Source organism: Metarhizium robertsii, assembly GCF_000187425.2.
Source record: "Metarhizium robertsii ARSEF 23 chromosome Unknown MAA_Scf_5, whole genome shotgun sequence".
Classification (NCBI taxonomy): Eukaryota; Fungi; Ascomycota; class Sordariomycetes; order Hypocreales; family Clavicipitaceae; genus Metarhizium; species Metarhizium robertsii.
In genome coordinates, this window is record NW_011942193.1 from 3,221,819 (window position 1) to 3,240,325 (window position 18,507).

Genomic DNA, 18,507 nt, shown 5'->3' on the forward strand with positions numbered 1-18,507 from the left:
TTATACATGCGGTGATGCAAGCGTCCGTCCTCCCTGTCCTGTTCTAGCTGACGTATCCTGATCTCTTTACGCTGTCCGCAAACATCTTCTTACAGGGGACCCTGCTCCCCAGCCTGGCGCACAGCAAAAACGCGCCGCTTAGTTTGCGGTGCAGACTGTACGTCTCCTCCGGCGGGGGGGCCAGCCGCTCCCTCAGCATCACGGGAATGAGGGCCTTGACTCTCTCCGTAATCGTCTGGTCCTTGAAATCGTACACGTCGGGGGCAGACTGCATAAACGGCTCGGCGAGCGTCAGTATAGACTGCGTGTGCGCTTCGAGCATGGCCCTGCTCTCGTGGCCGGTCAGGTAGCCCAGGCTCTCGGACAGCTCCTTGATGGCGCCGCGATCCAAGCGGGACGCGGCGTCGAGGAGCTGCACGTATTCTCTGACAAAGGCCTCGGGGTACTCGCGGGAGGCGCCGAAATCCAGGAGCACGAGCTTGTTGCGCTGGGCGTTGTATAGGAAGTTTGTCCAGTTGGGATCCGTCTGCATGAACTTGAACTCTGTGATTTCGCGGAGGCACAGGCGCATAATCTGCGTGCCGATCCAGTCGCGCTGCTCTTGGGTGAAGGACTTGACGCGGGTGACGCCCACGCCGTCCATGAAGTCCATGGTGAGGACTTGCTTGCCGCAGGCTTCCAGGTGGACGTTTGGTGCTACGAAGACGTCCTCTTCGCCCCTGAGCAGCTCTCTGTAACGGAGGGCGCACTGGGCCTCGCGCTCGTAGTCGCATTCCCAGCCGAGCTCGAGGCGGGCGTTGTCAATGGTTTTGTTGAGATAGAGGCCCTTGGGGAGTAGCTTTGTGGCGTTTAGGAGTATGCCCAGATTGTCTAGGTCCGAGTTGATGGAGTCTGCGACGCCAGGGAACTGAATCTTGACGGCTACTTTTTCGCCGCTCGACCCCAGAGTTGCTTTGTGAACCTGGCCGATGGATGCGGCGGCGATGGGCGTCTCTTCAAAGTCACTAAACAGGTCTCGCCAGTTCTCGCCCAGATTGCTCACCAGGACCTTGTCACGCTGCCAGGCGGGCATGTAGTCCGCTCTGTCTTGCACACGCTGCAGAACTTCCTGGATGGGGGTGGGGAGCATTTTCGAGTCTTGGAAACTCATCATTTGTCCAAGCTTCAGAGCAGCTCCCCGCATTCGCGACAGCTTGGCCACCATTCTTTCCATATTCTTCCCGCTCAAGAGGACAGACCCTTGGCCACCCCCTCCAAAGGCTCTGCTTACACTCTCAGTCATGGCCCCCCCGAGCATGCCGGCTGCTAGACCGCCATAGTTCCAGAGTCGACTGAATCGCGTCGCCGGAACTTTCGACTCCCGGAGAGCATAAGCTGGCGTGCTTGGGGCCTCCACACCGGCCAGGTCCTTGGCTAGTTCTATTGTCTCGTTGTCCAGCTTCTTTGTCTCGGGTTGGCTTGGTTCATGGACAGGCTCCGGTGATATGTCCGAAGTTGATTGTGGTTCAGCAACTGCAGCACTGGAGTGTGAGGTAGTCTTTTCTCCCGGCCTTGTTTCTGTAGATACTGGGTCCTCAACCTCTGGTAGTACAGGCGGCGGGCTGGGCCAGTGCCGCAACGGGTGTTCCTTTGCTGGACCGCCTGGTTGTGATCTTCTTGAAGCAGCGTTTTTCTTCCGAACTGAGCTCAGAACGCTTGAGCCTCGAGTAGTGTGAAAGATGTTGATATCGACGCCTTCTGGAAGGTCCTTTCGTTCTGCGGCTGCCCTCAGAGCCTCCTGTCTCTGCTTGACGGCCTCTGCATATCCGGAGGCAGCAGTACCAGTTTCCCTCGACTCATCGGCCCGTGGTTGGTGGCCTTCGTTTCCGGCTCGAGGCGGGCTTTGGCTTAAAGGATCGGTTTGTTGACTCGTAGCGTCGCGTTTTCCTTCCGATTTGCTGTTGTCCTCGGGTTCGCTTTGCGTAGCCGACGCAGTAGGCTTCGCATCTCGCCATTTCGCAGTAATAATTGATGTCTCGGCGTATGCATCAAGCTGTCGTGATCTCAAGGCGACATGTTTGGCAGCTACGGATCGCGAGGCGCTGAGCAATGCTGCAACATCAATGGCCAAGTCGACGAACCTCATGACCGCTTGAAACCCCGGGTCGCTGAGGGCGCATTGACAATTGGGCTGTGGCTGGCGATATGGCTGTTTTGATCGAGCCTGATTGTGAAAGACAGCTGGTGCTTGGAAGTGGGTTAGGGACTTTTTTGGGTCATGATCTCATGGCTATGCAGGTAAGCGGGTACGATTACCATTGACATGTCCACCACATCCTACGCTGTCAAACAAAAACGGCCGTAGAATTGCAAAGCCCACTTTAGCTTTAATAATTGATGTTCAAGTCTGAAATATTCCAACGCCATATTGCCCCATGAAACTAAATATCCTTAATTGGATCCCCAATCCTGTGTATTTACAAACCCATTTCTAATTGGCCCTTGTTGAAACACCCTGAGTCTTTCCGTTTCCGATGTAAATGCCGTAAAATGCTGATGCTAGTATAAAATATTGGGCCTCAAAAAAAGATCATTATACTCATATCATGAGTGTTAAGGTGAGGCTTCGTAGTCCGGCGATTGCCTAGTCCTTTTTGGTGCCGGGTCGAGTTGCGGTTCTTAACAGTGATCCTCTTGGTCTTAGAGGAGTAGGCGCCCCAAAAGAACTTCCCGGAGTCTTGTTGCGTGGAGTGGCCATCTTGCTCCATAATCTTTGAGCGGCAGGAGTCAGGTCTCCCGAAACTCTCGGGCTGCTGGGAAATTTGGGAACTGTCGGCGTCGCATCTTTACCAGTGAAGCCATGCCGAGACGATTCCTTGTTAGATTTTGATATTCGATCTACCATGCGTTCATGGAGAAGCTCCCTCTTCCTTTGCTCTTGAAGTTTGAATGGGTTATGAGAGTCGCCGGGACCCAAATTGATGGTATTCTGTGCCGCAGAAGTGTCTGGCTCATTGTCATCCTCGTCGTCGACGAAAGAGTAGCCATTAACCTTTGGAGTCTCGCCGCCACCAACAACACTTGAATCTTGGTCGCCTGGACGAGGCTTTCCTGCAATGGCATCCCTCACAGACGACATGGTGGGGGATGGCGGTCGCTCAGGCACATGGGGTTGAGGCGCTCGTGTGTTTGCGTAAACGATAGCCCTAGGGGGCATTCGAGACGCATCGTCGGCTTGCTGAGCCATGCTTACTACGCCGTCTTCGAGGCCTTTCGGCTCAAACATGAGCCCATTTTGGGGTGCCGCATTCCAAGCATCTGGTCTAGCTGGTCGGTCCTCACGGTCCATGATGGCGAGTCTGTCGCGTTTAAAGCCATCGTCCACCAGGCTATGAGTTTCCGCCAGCCTGTCTGTAACCTCCTTCTGCTTAATCATCATTTTGGAAGGGAGTTTGTTTCCTCGCCATAACCAGGCATATTTGTCGGCCTTTTTCTGGTTCTGCTTGTCGACCAATTTGTAGAAGCTTTCATTGTCTTCACTTGTGTATGTTGCTTGGAATTTGGAAAGACTCATGTTGGTGTCGAGCTTGGGGCCTTGATGCGCCACCGTGGATGCCATGGAGGCAGGCGTTTCTCCTACAAAGGTGGTTGGGGTACGACCGCCATCGTTGAATGGCTTGGTTGCTGATGTTGATGCTGATGGTGCCTTGTGCCGTCCCGGTGTCATTACGTGCTGCAATCTCCGGCTTGCGCTCGATATCCAGGCAGTATCCTTGGATTCGAGAGCATCGAGATACTCTTGTTGGATTTCAGTTTCCAGCAGACCGGGAAAGAAATCCCTCGCAATAATCTGTGAGAGAGCATCGGTGTATGAATCTTCATCGAGGACCTTCTTGGGTCTCTTGATCTTTTTGACAGGCGGTGGTGCAGACATCAACTCGGTATCTGTTCGCTTCCTGACAAGAGCCTGGGAGGCCTGGTCTGACTGGGTGTCCATTTTGGACGTGACAAAAATAACCGATGGAGTGAAATTATAAACTGGGGCGCATGATTATAATTCGGACAAAGTAGAAGGACTTCGAGTCGCGGTGCCTGATATTGCTGGGATATAGAGAGTAATTTGGCGGAAGGTGAAATGGAAGGTCACATGTGCAGCTTCAAAGACGACGAGCAGACAACCTGGCTCCACCATTATGCGTCAAACGGGGGTTTGTGGTTTGCCTTTGCCTGCGCCCTGCAAGACTTGCAAACTTTACTCCGTATCAATCGATCGAACTACTCAAGTACCTACTTAAGTAGGTAGTTTAAGTGGTCCCTATGCTCTCTAGAGCTGGCTGGCTACCTCGGTACTCCCAGTGCGCCGTCTCACTTCAAGAGAGCTGCAGGAGGCTGGGAATTCTACCAGACACCCAACTTTAATGAGCATGCAGTCTGATGCCCGCGGCAATGCTGCGGAGTATTGAAACATTTTGGTGGTACTTGAGCACCAACCTGCCTACACCCAGGTACCTCCCAGGTATCTAGCTGGGTTAGGTTTGGTTACTTGATACCTGGCTATGAGACCCTTTGCGTCAAGCATGCATGCCCTAGATACAACAGTCCGCTTTCAGGCATCGCAGGCTCATCCCGCGCTCCGTGTCCAACTCGTTCCTCTCCGAGCGTCACACTTGATCAATTCAATTTGTCCATTCAATGTTGCCCCAGCCGTGCGAGATGCTCCAAGGCCAGCCCCTGTAGGGTTAACTTCCCACGTTCTCTAACCCGTCGCTTGTCCATACCTTGTTTAGGAGCATTGAAGCACTTCGGTACTTACAAAGCCCCATGTCCTCGGCCAGGATGGCAAGACACCTGGGCACCCAAGTACTCCACATGTACCTCCTCTACCGCCCCCACTGCCCGTACTACATCGGCCCCATCCCACGCCGTCTCCCTCTATTGTTAACTTTGACTTGCATCCGGCTGGCTTTTTTTTTTTTGCTTCTCTCTTGTAAGCGCCGCGCCTATTTGCTTGCGCTCTTAGCATATGCCTTTCCTTGGTGACGATAGACTTATAGAAGCGTCCTAGTTGTATTTTTTGTTTTAACACACCTGCATTCACCGTATCCTGGGTGGCTCAGTGTATATTACACCAGCTCTATTCTCTCGGCTTCTGCCCTCTTCCCCCGCCCTCCGCCTTCGGCCGCCGCATCGCAATGTCTCAGGAAGCCGTTGATCTCAAGAACAAGGGCAACAAGTCCTTTGCCTCTGGCGACTATCCCGCCGCTGTCGACTTCTACTCCAAGGCAATCGGACTGAACGACAAAGAACCAACCTTCTTCACTAACCGAGCTCAAGTGCGTACAAAGCCACATCCTGTTCTTTGCTCCCGCCCCCTCGCCCCTCGCCGATGCGATATCTACCGTGGTCTTGTGACTGACCTTGGCGCCCTTACTTGGGCCACATACAGGCTTACATCAAGACCGAAGCGTACGGATATGCAATTGCAGACGCCGGCAAGGCCCTGGAGCTAAATCCCAAGCTCATCAAGGTTCGTGGTTCCCTCGTCATGTCATTCCTGTCCTTGGACACTCCAGCCTGACTCCTGCATAGGCGTACTACCGACGTGGCCTCGCCCGAACCGCTATTCTGCGACCCAAAGAAGCGATTGATGATTTCAAGGAATGTGTTAGACTAGACCCTAATAACAAAGATGCAAGACTCAAGCTCGAGGAGTGCAAGAAGATTGTGCGCCAACTCGCCTTTTTCGCTGCCATCGAGGTTGGCGATGAGCCCTCAGCTGCCGAAGGCCTGGACCTCGATTCCATGGTCGTTGAGCCCGAGTACGATGGTGTGCGTTTAGAAAACGAAATGACACAGGAGTTCATTGACGATATGATGGAGCGCTTCAAGAATGGCAAGAAGATCCACCGGAAATATGTTTACCAAATCATTATCGCGGTCAAGAACATCGTCTACGACGAAGCCACTATGGTTGAGATGGAAATCCCTGATGATGTTGAGCTGACGGTCTGTGGTGATACTCACGGTTGGTATTCTCTAGATTCAAGAGGTGAAGCGTTGACTAACTGGTGCCAGGCCAATACTTTGATCTCATGGAACTCTTCCGCCGGAATGGAACTCCCAACGACAAACATTGGTACCTGTTCAACGGTGACTTTGTCGACCGAGGATCATGGTCCACCGAGATTGCCTTGCTTCTGTATGCGTTCAAGTGGTTGCGGCCCAATGGCTTCTTCCTCAATCGTGGCAACCACGAGACGGATGACATGAACCGCGTTTACGGTTTCGAGGGAGAATGCAAGGCCAAGTACAATGAAAGGTACGTTCCTCTGAGCCTATATGACATAGTTTTGTCACCGCAATGCTAAGTTTCTACTAGAGTTTTCAAGCTTTTCTCGGAGAGCTTTTCTGCCCTGCCCCTCGCTACACTCGTTGGGGAGAAGTATCTCGTGCTCCACGGTGGCCTATTTTCCGACGACAAAGTCACCTTGGATGATATCCGCAAGCTGAACAGACACAACCAAAGGCAACCTGGACAGGCTGGCCTCATGATGGAGATGCTGTGGACTGATCCACAAGACGAACCTGGCCGAGGACCCAGCAAGCGAGGCGTGGGCATGCAGTTTGGGCCCGATATCACTAAGAGATTCTGCGAGAACAACGGCCTGGAGGCTGTCATTCGAAGCCATGAAGTGCGAATGGATGGTTACGAAGTCCAGCATGATGGAAGATGTATCACCGGTATGTTTCGCACTGGGAACTATGTCTATGTCTTATATTGTGCTGACGTAAAAATGCTAGTCTTCTCTGCGCCGAAGTACTGCGACTCAACAGAGAATCGTGGAGCTTACATCAACATCAAGTCCGACTATAAGCTCCGGTATGAGCAGTTTGATGCTGTGCCCCATCCGGATATCAAGCCCATGGTAAGCTTGCCACCTGCACTCTTCTTTCATGTTTCGCATCGTCCATCTGACTTTCTTTCCAGGCGTATGCCCAGAGTTCTCTCATGTCATCTCTGATGTAGAATCACAAGATGAAAAAGGTAAAAAAACAGGTTTCGAAAAGTCTCGACAGTGGCGTCAAAAGATGGCATTTGACTTGGAGTCAGGAGATGGCGGCATTACTGGGTGAATTTTGCATCTCTTCGTTCTTGGTTTCTGGGTCGGGTGAACAAAAACAGAGTATCCAGTACATAGATACCCGTATATGTATATCGAAATCTCGTGTACTTAATTCTTCACCCACCTATTCCTCCCACACGGTGCATGTTCACTCCAGCCATTCGAGGCTTTGCTCTCCCCCATCATCAGTAAGAAGTCCCAACCAGCCCGAACACCGTTTAGTCCTCAAAATATATCTCGTATCACCCTCAGTCACACCTCTGTACGCCGTAATAGCAGCACAGAAGGATTGGAGATCTTCTCTGGGCAGTCGAAGCCAACATGCTTCATTTTGCGTCTTGAGTATGTCAATCGGGATAGCTTGCCCCGTCAGCCCGAGAAACTGTTTTAGAGCTGCGGTACAATATGATTTAACGACGATGTCATCAAGCTGTATTTCTTGGGGTCCCTCTGTGGCAAGTTCCATGTGGGCGTAGGAGAATGGCGACGACAACGTCCTTGTTTGTAATACGTGAGAGGTCTTTTGGTCCCGTTGCTGGACTGGCTTTTGTGTTGGCGGCGTTGACGACATTTTGTGGTTTAATTTTTTTTTATTTTGGCCATTGGGTTATTTCTCTGGCGACCATTTGGTGGTGATCAATGAATCGATGAGCTTTGTGCTCATGCCAATTTGTAGATGCGTGCTGCAGGGCCATCGAGAGTTGCATATCGGATACATGCATACGAGCCCGGCATCAACCTCGACTCGTTGAAGGTTGACATTTCCACCATCCGCCAGATTCGTCGCAACGCATCATAAACCCAGAATGTCGAACTTTGTCACACCCGGCCAGCAGCGCTACCTGCGCGCGTGCATGGTCTGCTCCATCGTCATGACCTACTCGGTGCGCTCGACCTGTCTTTGAACCACGCCGAATGCTAGCTAACAGTTTGGCAGCGCTTCCGTGACGAGGGATGCCCCAACTGCGAGGAATTCCTGCATCTTGCCGGCTCGCAGGACCAAATCGAGAGCTGCACTTCACAGGTCTTTGAGGGGCTCATCACGCTTGCGAACCCGGCGAAATCATGGGTTGCCAAATGGCAGCGGTTGGATGGCTACGTGGCGGGTGTGTACGCCATTAAGGTGTCTGGGCAGTTGCCGGATGAGATGCGTTCCACGCTGGAAGAGGAGTATAGGATACAGTATATTCCGTACGTGTTCCAGTCCAGGGGAAAGTGCACGGTGAATGCATATGCTAACGTTGTGGTAGACGTGATGGTACCGAGACGGAGGCCGATGCATAGGCGTTTTGGGGCAAGATTTAATACCGTTTACAACTGGGCGCTTGGCGTTAGGAGGATCAAAGACACGGAAACAAAAGTGTACAGTCATGATGTTCGCGGTATCTATGCGGGGGAAAGCGTTATATAATACATAAAGAATCTCTTTTAGAATGTTGTGCCGGCCGCTCAGCTACTGCGCTGCTTCTTCCCGGATGACATGCTGAATCCGAACCCTGCTGAAGCTCGTGATCTCTTCTTATCCATCTCTTCACGCATGATCCTCTCTGCTTCGCTCATTTTCTTTGGTTGTTCGATTTTGGCGCTCTTGGATCCGCCTGCTAATGCGTTCTTCTTTGCTTCTGCGAATACGTTCTTGGTTTGTGGTTTGCTGCCGAGTTTCATGGATAAACCGCCGAAACCAGATGGTTTGGAATCTACTTTGTTCTCTGCACCCTTGGTGTCAAGTGACGGGGACGGCTCTGTAGGTGATTCTTGGCCAGGTGGTCTCGACTCTTCTTGTGTTGGCTTCGTACCAAACGATAGAGTAATCTTCCCACCCTCTTGGCGTTTCAACTCACGATCCTTGTTATCTTCGCGTTGTCCCTCGCGACTCGCTGCATTAGCCTGCGCCCTTCGAATCTGCTCCTTGATAATTCTCTGCTCCAACTCCTCATCACCCTGATCCTGCGCCTCTTTCCTCCTTAATGCTTCCTGTCGTTTCAAGGCTTCGGGGGAGTTGTCAATCCATGAAATGTGGATGCCCTTGTCTGTTTCCTCCACGCGACAAATACCCTCTTTTCCAAGGTATTTAGCAAACTCTGTTAATGACGGCCACTTTGTCGCATTCATGTGGATATGCTCCTTGTTCGCAATGTACTCTTGGTAGAACTGGTTAATGTGTACTTGTTTCTCGCCGTGGCCGGTTTTTAATAGCTGCAGAAAATCCTTCATAAACTCGTCGCTGTATTGGTTGATGAACTTTTTAGGATCCTCGCCGACCACCAGCATTTGCCGGACATGGCTCTCCGACTGCGTGTGCATTTTGAATCCGTTCGCGTCACGGCATTGTTTTTCGCAGACTTGGCAGTACCATCGTAGACGCTGGAGCCCTTTGCTCTTCAGCTTGTTGGAGAGATGCTTGGTCGATCCCACTTCAGCTTTTGGCATGGTTGCGATGGGTTGCTTCTTCTAAGGCAATATTACGGAGGAGTTGGTATGTCGGTATATGTCGATGAGGTGTTGAGAGAGGGGATTTCGAGATAATCGACGGCGACGAGCTCTACTCTGTCGTTGCGATGCACAAGAGGATGCTACCGAGTCTATGGTGAATGAAACTTGTCGCAGATGCCGCCACTGGAAGAAGCATCAGCCTCACATGCAAGATGTGGGGCTTATCTTATCTGCCACCCCGCTTATTGCAAGAGGCCTTAAGCGGGACGCTACTGTCACTCGGCCTTGCGACCACATAACTACATAGAACTCTCTGCAACATCAAACCGTATTTCGACTTGATTTCGCGGCCAACCACGAATATCGCCCTATTCAGTCACAGCCATCGTCTTCGTCTGTCGCCTCGACAACGCCCTGGAAGCTGCCTCATAATAACTTTAATAGTGAGAGAAGCGCAGGTCGCGTTCTCAAGATACAATGTCGGAGCGTAAAGTTCTTCAGGTAAGCCTTCACAGCCATTTTCCTCCCCGAAGCCTTCGCTAACGACCCCATCCAGAAATACTATCCCGCGGATTTCGATCCCCGCGAAATCGCTCGGCGCCGCGTGCCAAAATCCGAAAGCAGTGGACCTCGTTTCCAGACGGTGCGACTCATGGCGCCATTCAGCATGAAGTGCATGACATGCGGAGAGTTCATATACAGGGGGCGAAAATTCAACTCCCGGAAGGAGACGAACATAGAACACAAGTACCTGAACATCCAGATCTTTCAGTTTCACATTAAATGCACCAGGTGCAGTGCAGAAATCATATTCCGAACAGATCCGAAAAACAATGACTACGCAATGGTGAGGGGCGCTGTGCGCAACATGGAGCCCTGGAGAAACAAAGTCGCGGAGGACGAATCGGTAGACGAGAGACTAGATCGATTGGAAATGGAAGAGGCTGAAGCTGCTGGGGAAGAGGAGAAGAATGCAATGGCGGATCTCGAGGCTAAGAATGCCGATGCCAGGAGAGAAATGGCTGCGGCAGACATGTTGGATGAGATTCGACAACGGAATGCAAGAATACACCGGTCAGAAAAGGAGGGGACAGATTACGCCGATACTATTGTGCGGGCCGAGGACGAGGAGCGGGCGAGGCAGGAGAAGGAGGACGAGGAGGCAGCAAAGAAGGCTTTCGCAGATGCTCGGGCCCGGATGGAGACGCGGGTGGATGGATTGGACGATTCTTCCAGCAGCGATAGAATATCACAGCGACAACCGAGTGTCGATGGTGACCATCCAACAGGCCCCCTGGTTCCACCGCCTTCATTTAAGAGGACAGTGAAGAAGAAGAAGGACCATTCTGCGCTGTTGGGTATCAAGAAGAAGCCTACACTGGTTTGAAACTGGTAGAATCACGTGAGGGAGACAATTGGAGAGCATTACATTAGTGCCATTTCATAAGGCAGACATGGAGCATTTTACGTGAATATTCTTCAGCAAGCATTCGCTGTTGGAATCAAGTTGACATTCACTGGGATTTGTACGAGTGAGAGTGAAGTATTAATTCGTATTTGACCACTGCATGCTCCGTATTTCCTGTTGCCGGGAGATGTAAAATTCGCTCAATCATCACACAACCCAAATCAAATGTCCCATGTTGCCAATTTCGCTTTCTCAATACACCAGCTGACCAGACGCCTCCGTCATTTCCATGATTGTGATCCCAAAACGCCACTTGTTGCAAAATTTATGTTTGTCTTGTAGAAGTGTAGAAGTAACCGGCAGTGGTCGGTCAAGAACTACCGACCGCGTCGCCAAGCGCTATCTCTCCATAATGAGTCTTTGGAGTTGGCTCTGTGCAGCTAATAATCATGCGGGTATACACCGTTTGTCAAGTTCGTGCTTGTCGACGAAGCGCTACTCGTACTTGAGCGGGTGGATGTAGAAGCACCGGATGCCTCCATTTGTCGCTTGGTATGGTCATGTATGAACCGGGAGTACGCTGACAAGTTGCGAGGTGGCGGAGGAGAGTTGGGGATGGAGATGGTGTATGAGCCTTGGACGGTAGGCATTGTGGTGTTGATTGGGGAGTACAGCGGCGTAGATGGGTAGGTGATTGCGTTGGGAGCTGAGGCTATGACGAAGTTGTAGTTATGGTCCGTGAACTGGCCCTATTTGGAGCAGCCTTGCCGAGATCTGATGCAAGATGCAGTTCTGTGGTAGATGAAAAGAATCAGCAGAAACACAATGATGTTGGATAGGTGGATTTTCAGGGTCTTTATAAATCAGGAGGGGCGCTGGTCTGTGTCGGTTCAAACTGCTGGTTTGGAGCTTGAGTGCTTTGCTTTAACCGGGGGCAATTGAGAACATTGAAGACGAGCGGGGCCGCAAACACACCACCAGTTTTTTTGACCCTGCCGGCAAGCTGAGATGCAGGGGCTCCGGGGGTGTGGAAAGGGGGCGTGGTGGATTGCTGCAGGCAGATTGCAAGGAAGGAGCGAGCATTGGTACCGAACCTTCCCTGATACTATTACGTGCATGGGCAAAAGGCAACAACTTCAACATCAACCATCATCTCAGACACCGGTTGACCCCATTCACACCTCTAGCGAGATTCACCTAGATTGCGAAATGATAAACGAGCACCACGACCTTTGCGCTGTCTGCTCGCCTCTTGGTCTCTTTTCCTTCAGCCGGCGGCCCAAAACGCTGCTGCCGTATGTCAACAGCGCGACTTCAATGCTCACACTTTGACGATTTAAACAATGCATCACGCACGCTCACTTAACTGCTTGCTTGCCCTCAACACCCAACCAGGTACTTCGTGGGTTACTCCGTACCACCAGCCAAGGCCTCTATTGCCTGTGAGGGCCACATCCTTGCCATTTTTGACTTCGCGTTGCATCAGCGACGTCGCGCTGGACACTTCCAGACCCTGTGATCGACGGCAACACTGGGGCCTGGGGCATCTATGGCGTAACAGGTCGAACGGATTCTGGCATCCTCCGACTGCGTGGGAAGGATTAAACAACATGCTAGCCCATTTTGCGAGGTTATGGGTGGCACAGAATCCAGGCAGATACCCACAGCTCTGAGCTCAGGGTCCTCGCCACCAGAGCAAAGCCGACCTTTCAGAATTCTGGCCTAGATTAAAGTGGTGTATCCCTTTTCTCACCTCGGCCATTGGCTTTCCATTGGATGCTGGTATGTGGAGGCAAGATTGACTGTTGCACTAAGGAACGCCCCGGCTAATGGATGGCTGTGAAGTCATGGCTTGTGTCATATCCCCAGATTTTCTTTCCTCTGCAATATCGTACCATGGCCTAAAGCAGCTTTCACACCCTACAACTCACTCCCGAGCTGGAGTTTTCGGGCACACCTCGCTGAAAGGAAAACCCCACCCAACAGGACACATCTGACAGACACCGCACATCGACGTAACCACGTACGTACTACAATAGACACCACGGTACGGCGACGCGAGGCCGTGACATTTCGGGATGGCTCGCGTTCGTTGGCGGGTCGGCCGGGGGGTGAATGAGCTTCGAGTCCACAGGCCTCCTTGGTTGCCAAGGTTGTGGGAGTACCTTGAAATAGCGAACCCCTTGGAGGCGGGGATGAACTGCCAACTTTGCCAACTTTCCATGAGGTCATTGGACAAGCGGGGGGCTTCTTTAACCTAACAGGGCAGCCCAGAGAGTCGACAGCATGACAAAACCAACAAGCATTGAGCTAGGACAAGTCGGCCAAGCAGCAGTGGAGTTTATCGTGAAGTTACGGGCGTTGATTGGGTTTTGTTCGGTCCAACAACTCACGCCAACAAAGAATGATTATTCTTACGATGCCTCGGTTTCTTAACTGGGCCAAATGGCATTTATGCCTCATTCCCATACGTGAGACCACAATGCCGATTTTCGTCCAGTTTCCCATGTGAAGAGTCGCATCTTGCTTCATGGTCTCTCCTGTAATTGCTTGGGCGATTTCCTGCTTGAGTTGAGGGATAAACCAGAGTGAATAAACTAGGCTGGCAACCTTGGCAAACGAACAACCTTTTACTAGGGAAGTAACCCTTTTGTTGCACAGCGAACCCTTTTTGACGAGTCTAGCAACACAATTCAGCCAATTGCCATCAATTGGTCGTCGCTCAACAAGTTAATGATATGCAGGATTCGCCTCTCTGCAAATAATGACTCAAAGGCAAAACCGGCCCTCGTCTCGAGGACAGCGTCTCACGTAAACGGTGAGTGAGGTCAGTGGATGTTGGGATTCCATTGTGAATTGCTCATCCATTGTCCAGTGTGGCGACTAATTTTGAGAGGACGAGTGAGGTCAGCGGCCTTGACAAGCCACCACAGACTGGTTGGTTCGGCCGCCGTCCCCTGGTGCGCTGTGATGTCACAGCTAACGAAAACGGTGGATCACGCAAGACACCCTGGGTTCCGTCCAAGACGCATGATCGGAGCGATGACGACGGTGAGCCGTTCTGATCAAAACCGTTTGCAGCAGTGGCGACATCGCCCCCAGCAAGATTCACGCTGTGAATAACGGATGGTCGCACGTTGGAGCCTCAATGCTTGGCCAGGCACGTCTCGTGTGACAAACACACACACACACACACACACGCGTTGCTCATCGCGCTGTTTAGGAGCCTCAAAATTGGACAAACCCAGAATTCGGGGGCATCATAATTTACGCCTACGATAGGAGAAAACGTGTGTTTGATTCTCTTTGCCGTCCCGTAAAGGGTTCCGCTTGAGGCAGTCGATGCATATTCTCATGGTACCACTACCGTGATAATTTAAGCCAGAACAGGCTCAGAGTGATCGACATTGACCACTCTTCTCCACTGCGAACGAGGGTTTGAGCCAAACAGAGCCCAGTGATCAGAGCAAACGGCTGGGCATTTGGGTATCTGAAAGATGGTCTGGTAACCCTGACCCCCATGTGACCCTAACAAACCGTCTTGCCGCTCTCCGGCATCGCTTCATTCTCTCCCTTTGGACTCGCGGCAAGTTGGATGTCCCACGGCTTCTAAGTTGACGTTTGGAACGGGACGAATGGTTTGAATCTCGGATATTAGAAACTTTGCGGAGAAGTTGCACGTTTCCGTTTCCGTTTCTGATCAACTGATGCCAGGAGGCGTCCCTTTTTGCCACACCAGGCGGAACAGGGGAACCTGGTTGGTATTGAACTGACGTCTGTCTCACTTGGGATCACCGACCAACCTGCCTAGCCGCCAGCCAAAGCCTAGCAGTCTTATGTACAAGTTGTTGACGTGCGTATCGATCCGTCCCGTGTGCTCGGAGCCTCTTGATCCGTCTTTTGGAGTGGAAGCTCCGTGCGTACAAAGGAACTTTCTGTGGGTAAATTGACATCACTTTCCACTTGCACTTACATCGACCTACATAATTTCTGGGTACAGTGACGAATATCCTATCATCTCGATGGTGCTGGTAAAGGATGCATCCACATTGATTCTCAGGAGCTACGGAGAAACTCTGCAGGGTGGCATGATGTGATGTTGCTCTGCCATCGCCACGACCCATTGTACTAAATATCTTCCAGTTATGCATCCATCTTGGACCTGTTAACTTGACCGACCAAGGTCATCCTGCCGCGATGATCGAATGAATGGGAGATGAAAAGGGTAGGAATTATGAGCTTGGTAGCGTTGAAGCTACTACCGAATGCTCAGCAAGTGAAGCACATGATATTTGGCCTGAAGTGTTGTAGGAGGTAAAGCGGCAAGTCTCACCCCTGTGCTTTCAGACATGACGTAGGCAATGGCCCAGACTGTGCTCTGAAAATAATTTGCACAGACCTCTGCAAGCGGCATCTCAAGGTTTTAGTCACGCGTCCCATTTTTGCGTAGCACGCCTTTCAATGTCTTGATAACGCCGTACTGTTGGACTGATGAGAAACAATTGACATGGGCAACATATTTCCGTACATCACACAACCACTTCTCATGCTCTGGTGCCTGTAGCAAGTTTACATCCCGCAATGCGGTTCTGTAATTCCTGCAGGCAATATGTGCAAGTACTCTGGCCAGAGGAGGGCATTCATTCAGCCTTTATGAAAAGGGATCTAACACTATCAAACCCAGTTCACCCATTTCTCCCTTGACAAGGCTCACCAACCGTGATCTTCTTCAATTTCGGGTGCCTTGTCACTTTTCTTCCCGTCCCTCTTTCGCCATGTGTTTCGGAACGAGGGTTTGCAGCACCGCGTCCCCCTGGATGTCCTGCGGCATCTCACTCACCTGTCCAACCTTGGTATACCAGGTTCTGTTGAAGTAAGTGATCCGGTGTTTCGAAGAACGCTTTAACTGGAAACAATATTCTGTTCTTTCAATGGGCGTACTCTGCTCTTTGGTGGATATGTACTAGGAGCTAACTAGAAGTTAAAACTAGCCACACCAAAGAGCTCGTGTTCATTTATATACGATGTCGCCGGGTTACGTTTGCCGCTGTGTCCCGAAGCCCAAGGGGGTTGTGACGTACACAATGACTTCGCGGTCTTCGTGAGAAAAAGAGTGAATGTACAAGGCCTCGGGTATCGTGTGCTCGTATGCCGATGTTTAGATCCTTTATTTATTTGCTGGTTTGGTTTTGACATTATACGTGTCAAGTTCATCAACCGACGTCGGCTATGATTTCTGTGAATGCCAACGGCTCTTTCGAAACAGAGCTAATATCCACCAATTATAGGTACAGTTTACTCTCACGCGGTGGCCGCAATAACGCGGGCTGTGTTTTGTTTTAACGAGACTGAAGCGGGTATCGATGTCCCTTTCTCAGCATAACAGTACGTTCTGCATAGGATACTTCTAGTTTCGGGTGTGATGCTACTGCGTGATATAGATATATCCCGATTCCCGGCTCTGTGGCCAGTCTTTTCACGATCCGACTGTGTGACAAGGGCTCGGAAAGAGGGCTTGGAGCAATAGCTCAATTCATCTAATAACAGTCTTTGTTATCAAAGGTCCTTGGTTTTCCTCATGGCCTTGAAGGTCAAGGACGTCTTGAAATACAAGAAGTCGGTGAGGGACTTTGCCCTAGGTCTCGTGACCGTAGCCCTTGTGTAACCAGCCATTTCCGTGTAACAGACTGCGTGGTGGTTCCATCGTCATATGTGTTGGCCCCGTGACGCTCGTGTCCACTACGACCTGGGTTGTAAGAATATGCGAGTAGTATGAGTACTTTGTACTAGATAACTAGTTCCTTCTGCCCCATTAAAACATGAGACTATATTTCAAGTTATGACCTCTTGGTAATATCCATTACTCATATTGGCCCGTTCAAGTGCTCACTGCATAGTATTCTTATTCTGTGCTTTATATCTTGTTCCAATTCTTGATTCACGTACTCCGTACGCCGCATGTTGTAACTAATCGATATAGTAACTTCATCACGTCATCTTCTAACAATAAAGGCTCAAGTAGTCTTGGTATCCCTCCCTATTATAGCCACCAAGTCCGCTATAACCCATTATAATTCACCTCCTCTAGTAAGCAGGATACAGCTCAATACGGCAAAAGGTCCGTAATTAGTTTCATTCTGTGGCAGAATATATTTGCCCACTAAAAAGTATATACTAGTATACTACACCATGTTAAAGTATAGAGCGCGATGGCCAGGTACCTGATTTGGTCAAATATTTTTGCCTCCCACTGTAGACGAGCGGCTCAAGCTGACGGAAACTTGGCTTGCGGTCTAGAATTCCCTTAGTATTTCCATCTTGCCCGCTGTTCAGCGTGTAATCGTACCCAACGACCACGGCAGTAAAAGTCTCGGGGTTTTTAAATGAAAAGCCCGTCATCAGCATATTATATATTTTATAAATCTCCCTCTATTCGGCTATGTGTCAGAGCTTTTAAGCACTGAGGGGAATAGTTTGTGGAATAGAGTCGCCGAGGTAGGAGTATCGAGCTAAGCGTATGGATCTGGCCGTAGAAAGCTGAACGTGCTTAACTGGCGATATCGGTTTAGGGCGAGTTTTAGTGTACTGTTAAATAAAACGCCGTTCGTGGTTTTGAGGGATCTGGGGTAAAGTATAGTTGTTGAATTCACGTCTGGCCAAGGCTTTGGAGTAATCATCCTGTTGTTGGCGGACTGTTAGGCTCCCTCGTTTGGATCTCTGTCGTGATGTCGTCATGAAATCCTGTTTTTACGGAGGTAGATTCGTATCAATGTATAGGCAGGTATTCCGTTGCGCCATCTCCAACGGCGTCAAAGTCATTTACACTGCGGAAAACCTCGTAGCCTGAAGGGGCGAGAGGAAGTATCAATGTCTCTGATATCTTCTGTCTCTAGGCTCTTTTCGCCTGACACTTCGGGCGGCTTGCGAAGAGCCCATGGCCAATATTGCCTGGATATTTTCAGTCCTTTATTTTGGCAGAATTGGCATTTTTTAGGTTGCTTTTTGTAACATGAGGTCCTCGCCGAAAACATGTGTTGTCTTGTGTCTCGTGGGATGCGACTTCTCCCCTACTTTGGGGTCTTTGCATGCCCATGAGCGGTGCTTGATCGGAACAATATTGCTTCCATGCCGACCTCTAGTATTATCGAAGCTTAGTAGATGAGCTTCCGCATCGTGTATCTTCTGGTATACTGCGAGGGTTGCTTTTCTTCGAGCTGCCATGTAGTCGATGCATGTACACACATCTCCAGAATCGTTGTAGGGCTCGACGCGGGTCGCGTATCCAAGCATTTATATCGAATGTGAAAATGAGGAGCCCCGTCAGCGGCCTCAAAGCGGCGATACGTGACGGTCTCGTCATCTTTACAAATTATAGCTGGGCCGGCGTGGGGTGGTTGCTTTCTCGGTGGCAATTCATAGTCGTAGTCGGTGAATCAAGTTGGTCATCTTTTCGAACAGAGTTGCCTTTTTGTCTGCCCTTTAAGGCTAGAAACAACGAGGCAATTGCATAGGGTAATATCTTCGTATGATAATGTGTCGAAATGGTGATAAAAGCAACATCAT

General features: G+C 50.6%; 6 protein-coding genes across 6 annotated transcripts; 3 read left to right on the forward strand and 3 right to left on the reverse strand.

Annotated features, from left to right (window-relative positions):
- Positions 1-43: 43 nt before the first annotated feature.
- Positions 44-2,125, reverse strand: MAA_07350 (abc-1; the record flags this gene model as incomplete). Its single annotated transcript, XM_007825348.1, has 1 exon — positions 44-2,125. The coding sequence occupies one exon, from the start codon at positions 2,123-2,125 to the stop codon at positions 44-46; it is 2,082 nt and encodes a 693-aa protein (XP_007823539.1).
- A 498-nt stretch (positions 2,126-2,623) lies between these two features.
- On the reverse strand, positions 2,624-3,976 carry MAA_07351 (nuclear protein Es2; the record flags this gene model as incomplete). The annotated part of the gene is made up of 1 exon (XM_007825349.1): positions 2,624-3,976. The coding sequence occupies one exon, from the start codon at positions 3,974-3,976 to the stop codon at positions 2,624-2,626; it is 1,353 nt and encodes a 450-aa protein (XP_007823540.1).
- Positions 3,977-5,171: 1,195 nt separating this feature from the next.
- Positions 5,172-7,006, forward strand: MAA_07352 (serine/threonine-protein phosphatase 5; the record flags this gene model as incomplete). Its single annotated transcript, XM_007825350.1, has 7 exons — positions 5,172-5,312; positions 5,426-5,506; positions 5,569-6,004; positions 6,055-6,298; positions 6,359-6,720; positions 6,781-6,905; positions 6,968-7,006. 7 exons carry the CDS (start codon positions 5,172-5,174, stop codon positions 7,004-7,006), a joined length of 1,428 nt encoding a protein of 475 aa, XP_007823541.1.
- Positions 7,007-7,909: 903 nt separating this feature from the next.
- MAA_07353 (transcription-elongation factor) lies at positions 7,910-8,387 on the forward strand (the record flags this gene model as incomplete). The annotated part of the gene is made up of 3 exons (XM_007825351.1): positions 7,910-7,987; positions 8,041-8,294; positions 8,354-8,387. 3 exons carry the CDS (start codon positions 7,910-7,912, stop codon positions 8,385-8,387), a joined length of 366 nt encoding a protein of 121 aa, XP_007823542.1.
- Positions 8,388-8,552: 165 nt separating this feature from the next.
- MAA_07354 (zinc finger domain-containing protein) lies at positions 8,553-9,533 on the reverse strand (the record flags this gene model as incomplete). The annotated part of the gene is made up of 1 exon (XM_007825352.1): positions 8,553-9,533. One exon carries the CDS (start codon positions 9,531-9,533, stop codon positions 8,553-8,555), a length of 981 nt encoding a protein of 326 aa, XP_007823543.1.
- A 480-nt stretch (positions 9,534-10,013) lies between these two features.
- MAA_07355 (mRNA splicing protein Yju2) lies at positions 10,014-10,923 on the forward strand (the record flags this gene model as incomplete). The annotated part of the gene is made up of 2 exons (XM_007825353.1): positions 10,014-10,037; positions 10,093-10,923. The coding sequence occupies 2 exons, from the start codon at positions 10,014-10,016 to the stop codon at positions 10,921-10,923; spliced, it is 855 nt and encodes a 284-aa protein (XP_007823544.1).
- Between the last annotated feature and the right edge of the window lie 7,584 nt (positions 10,924-18,507).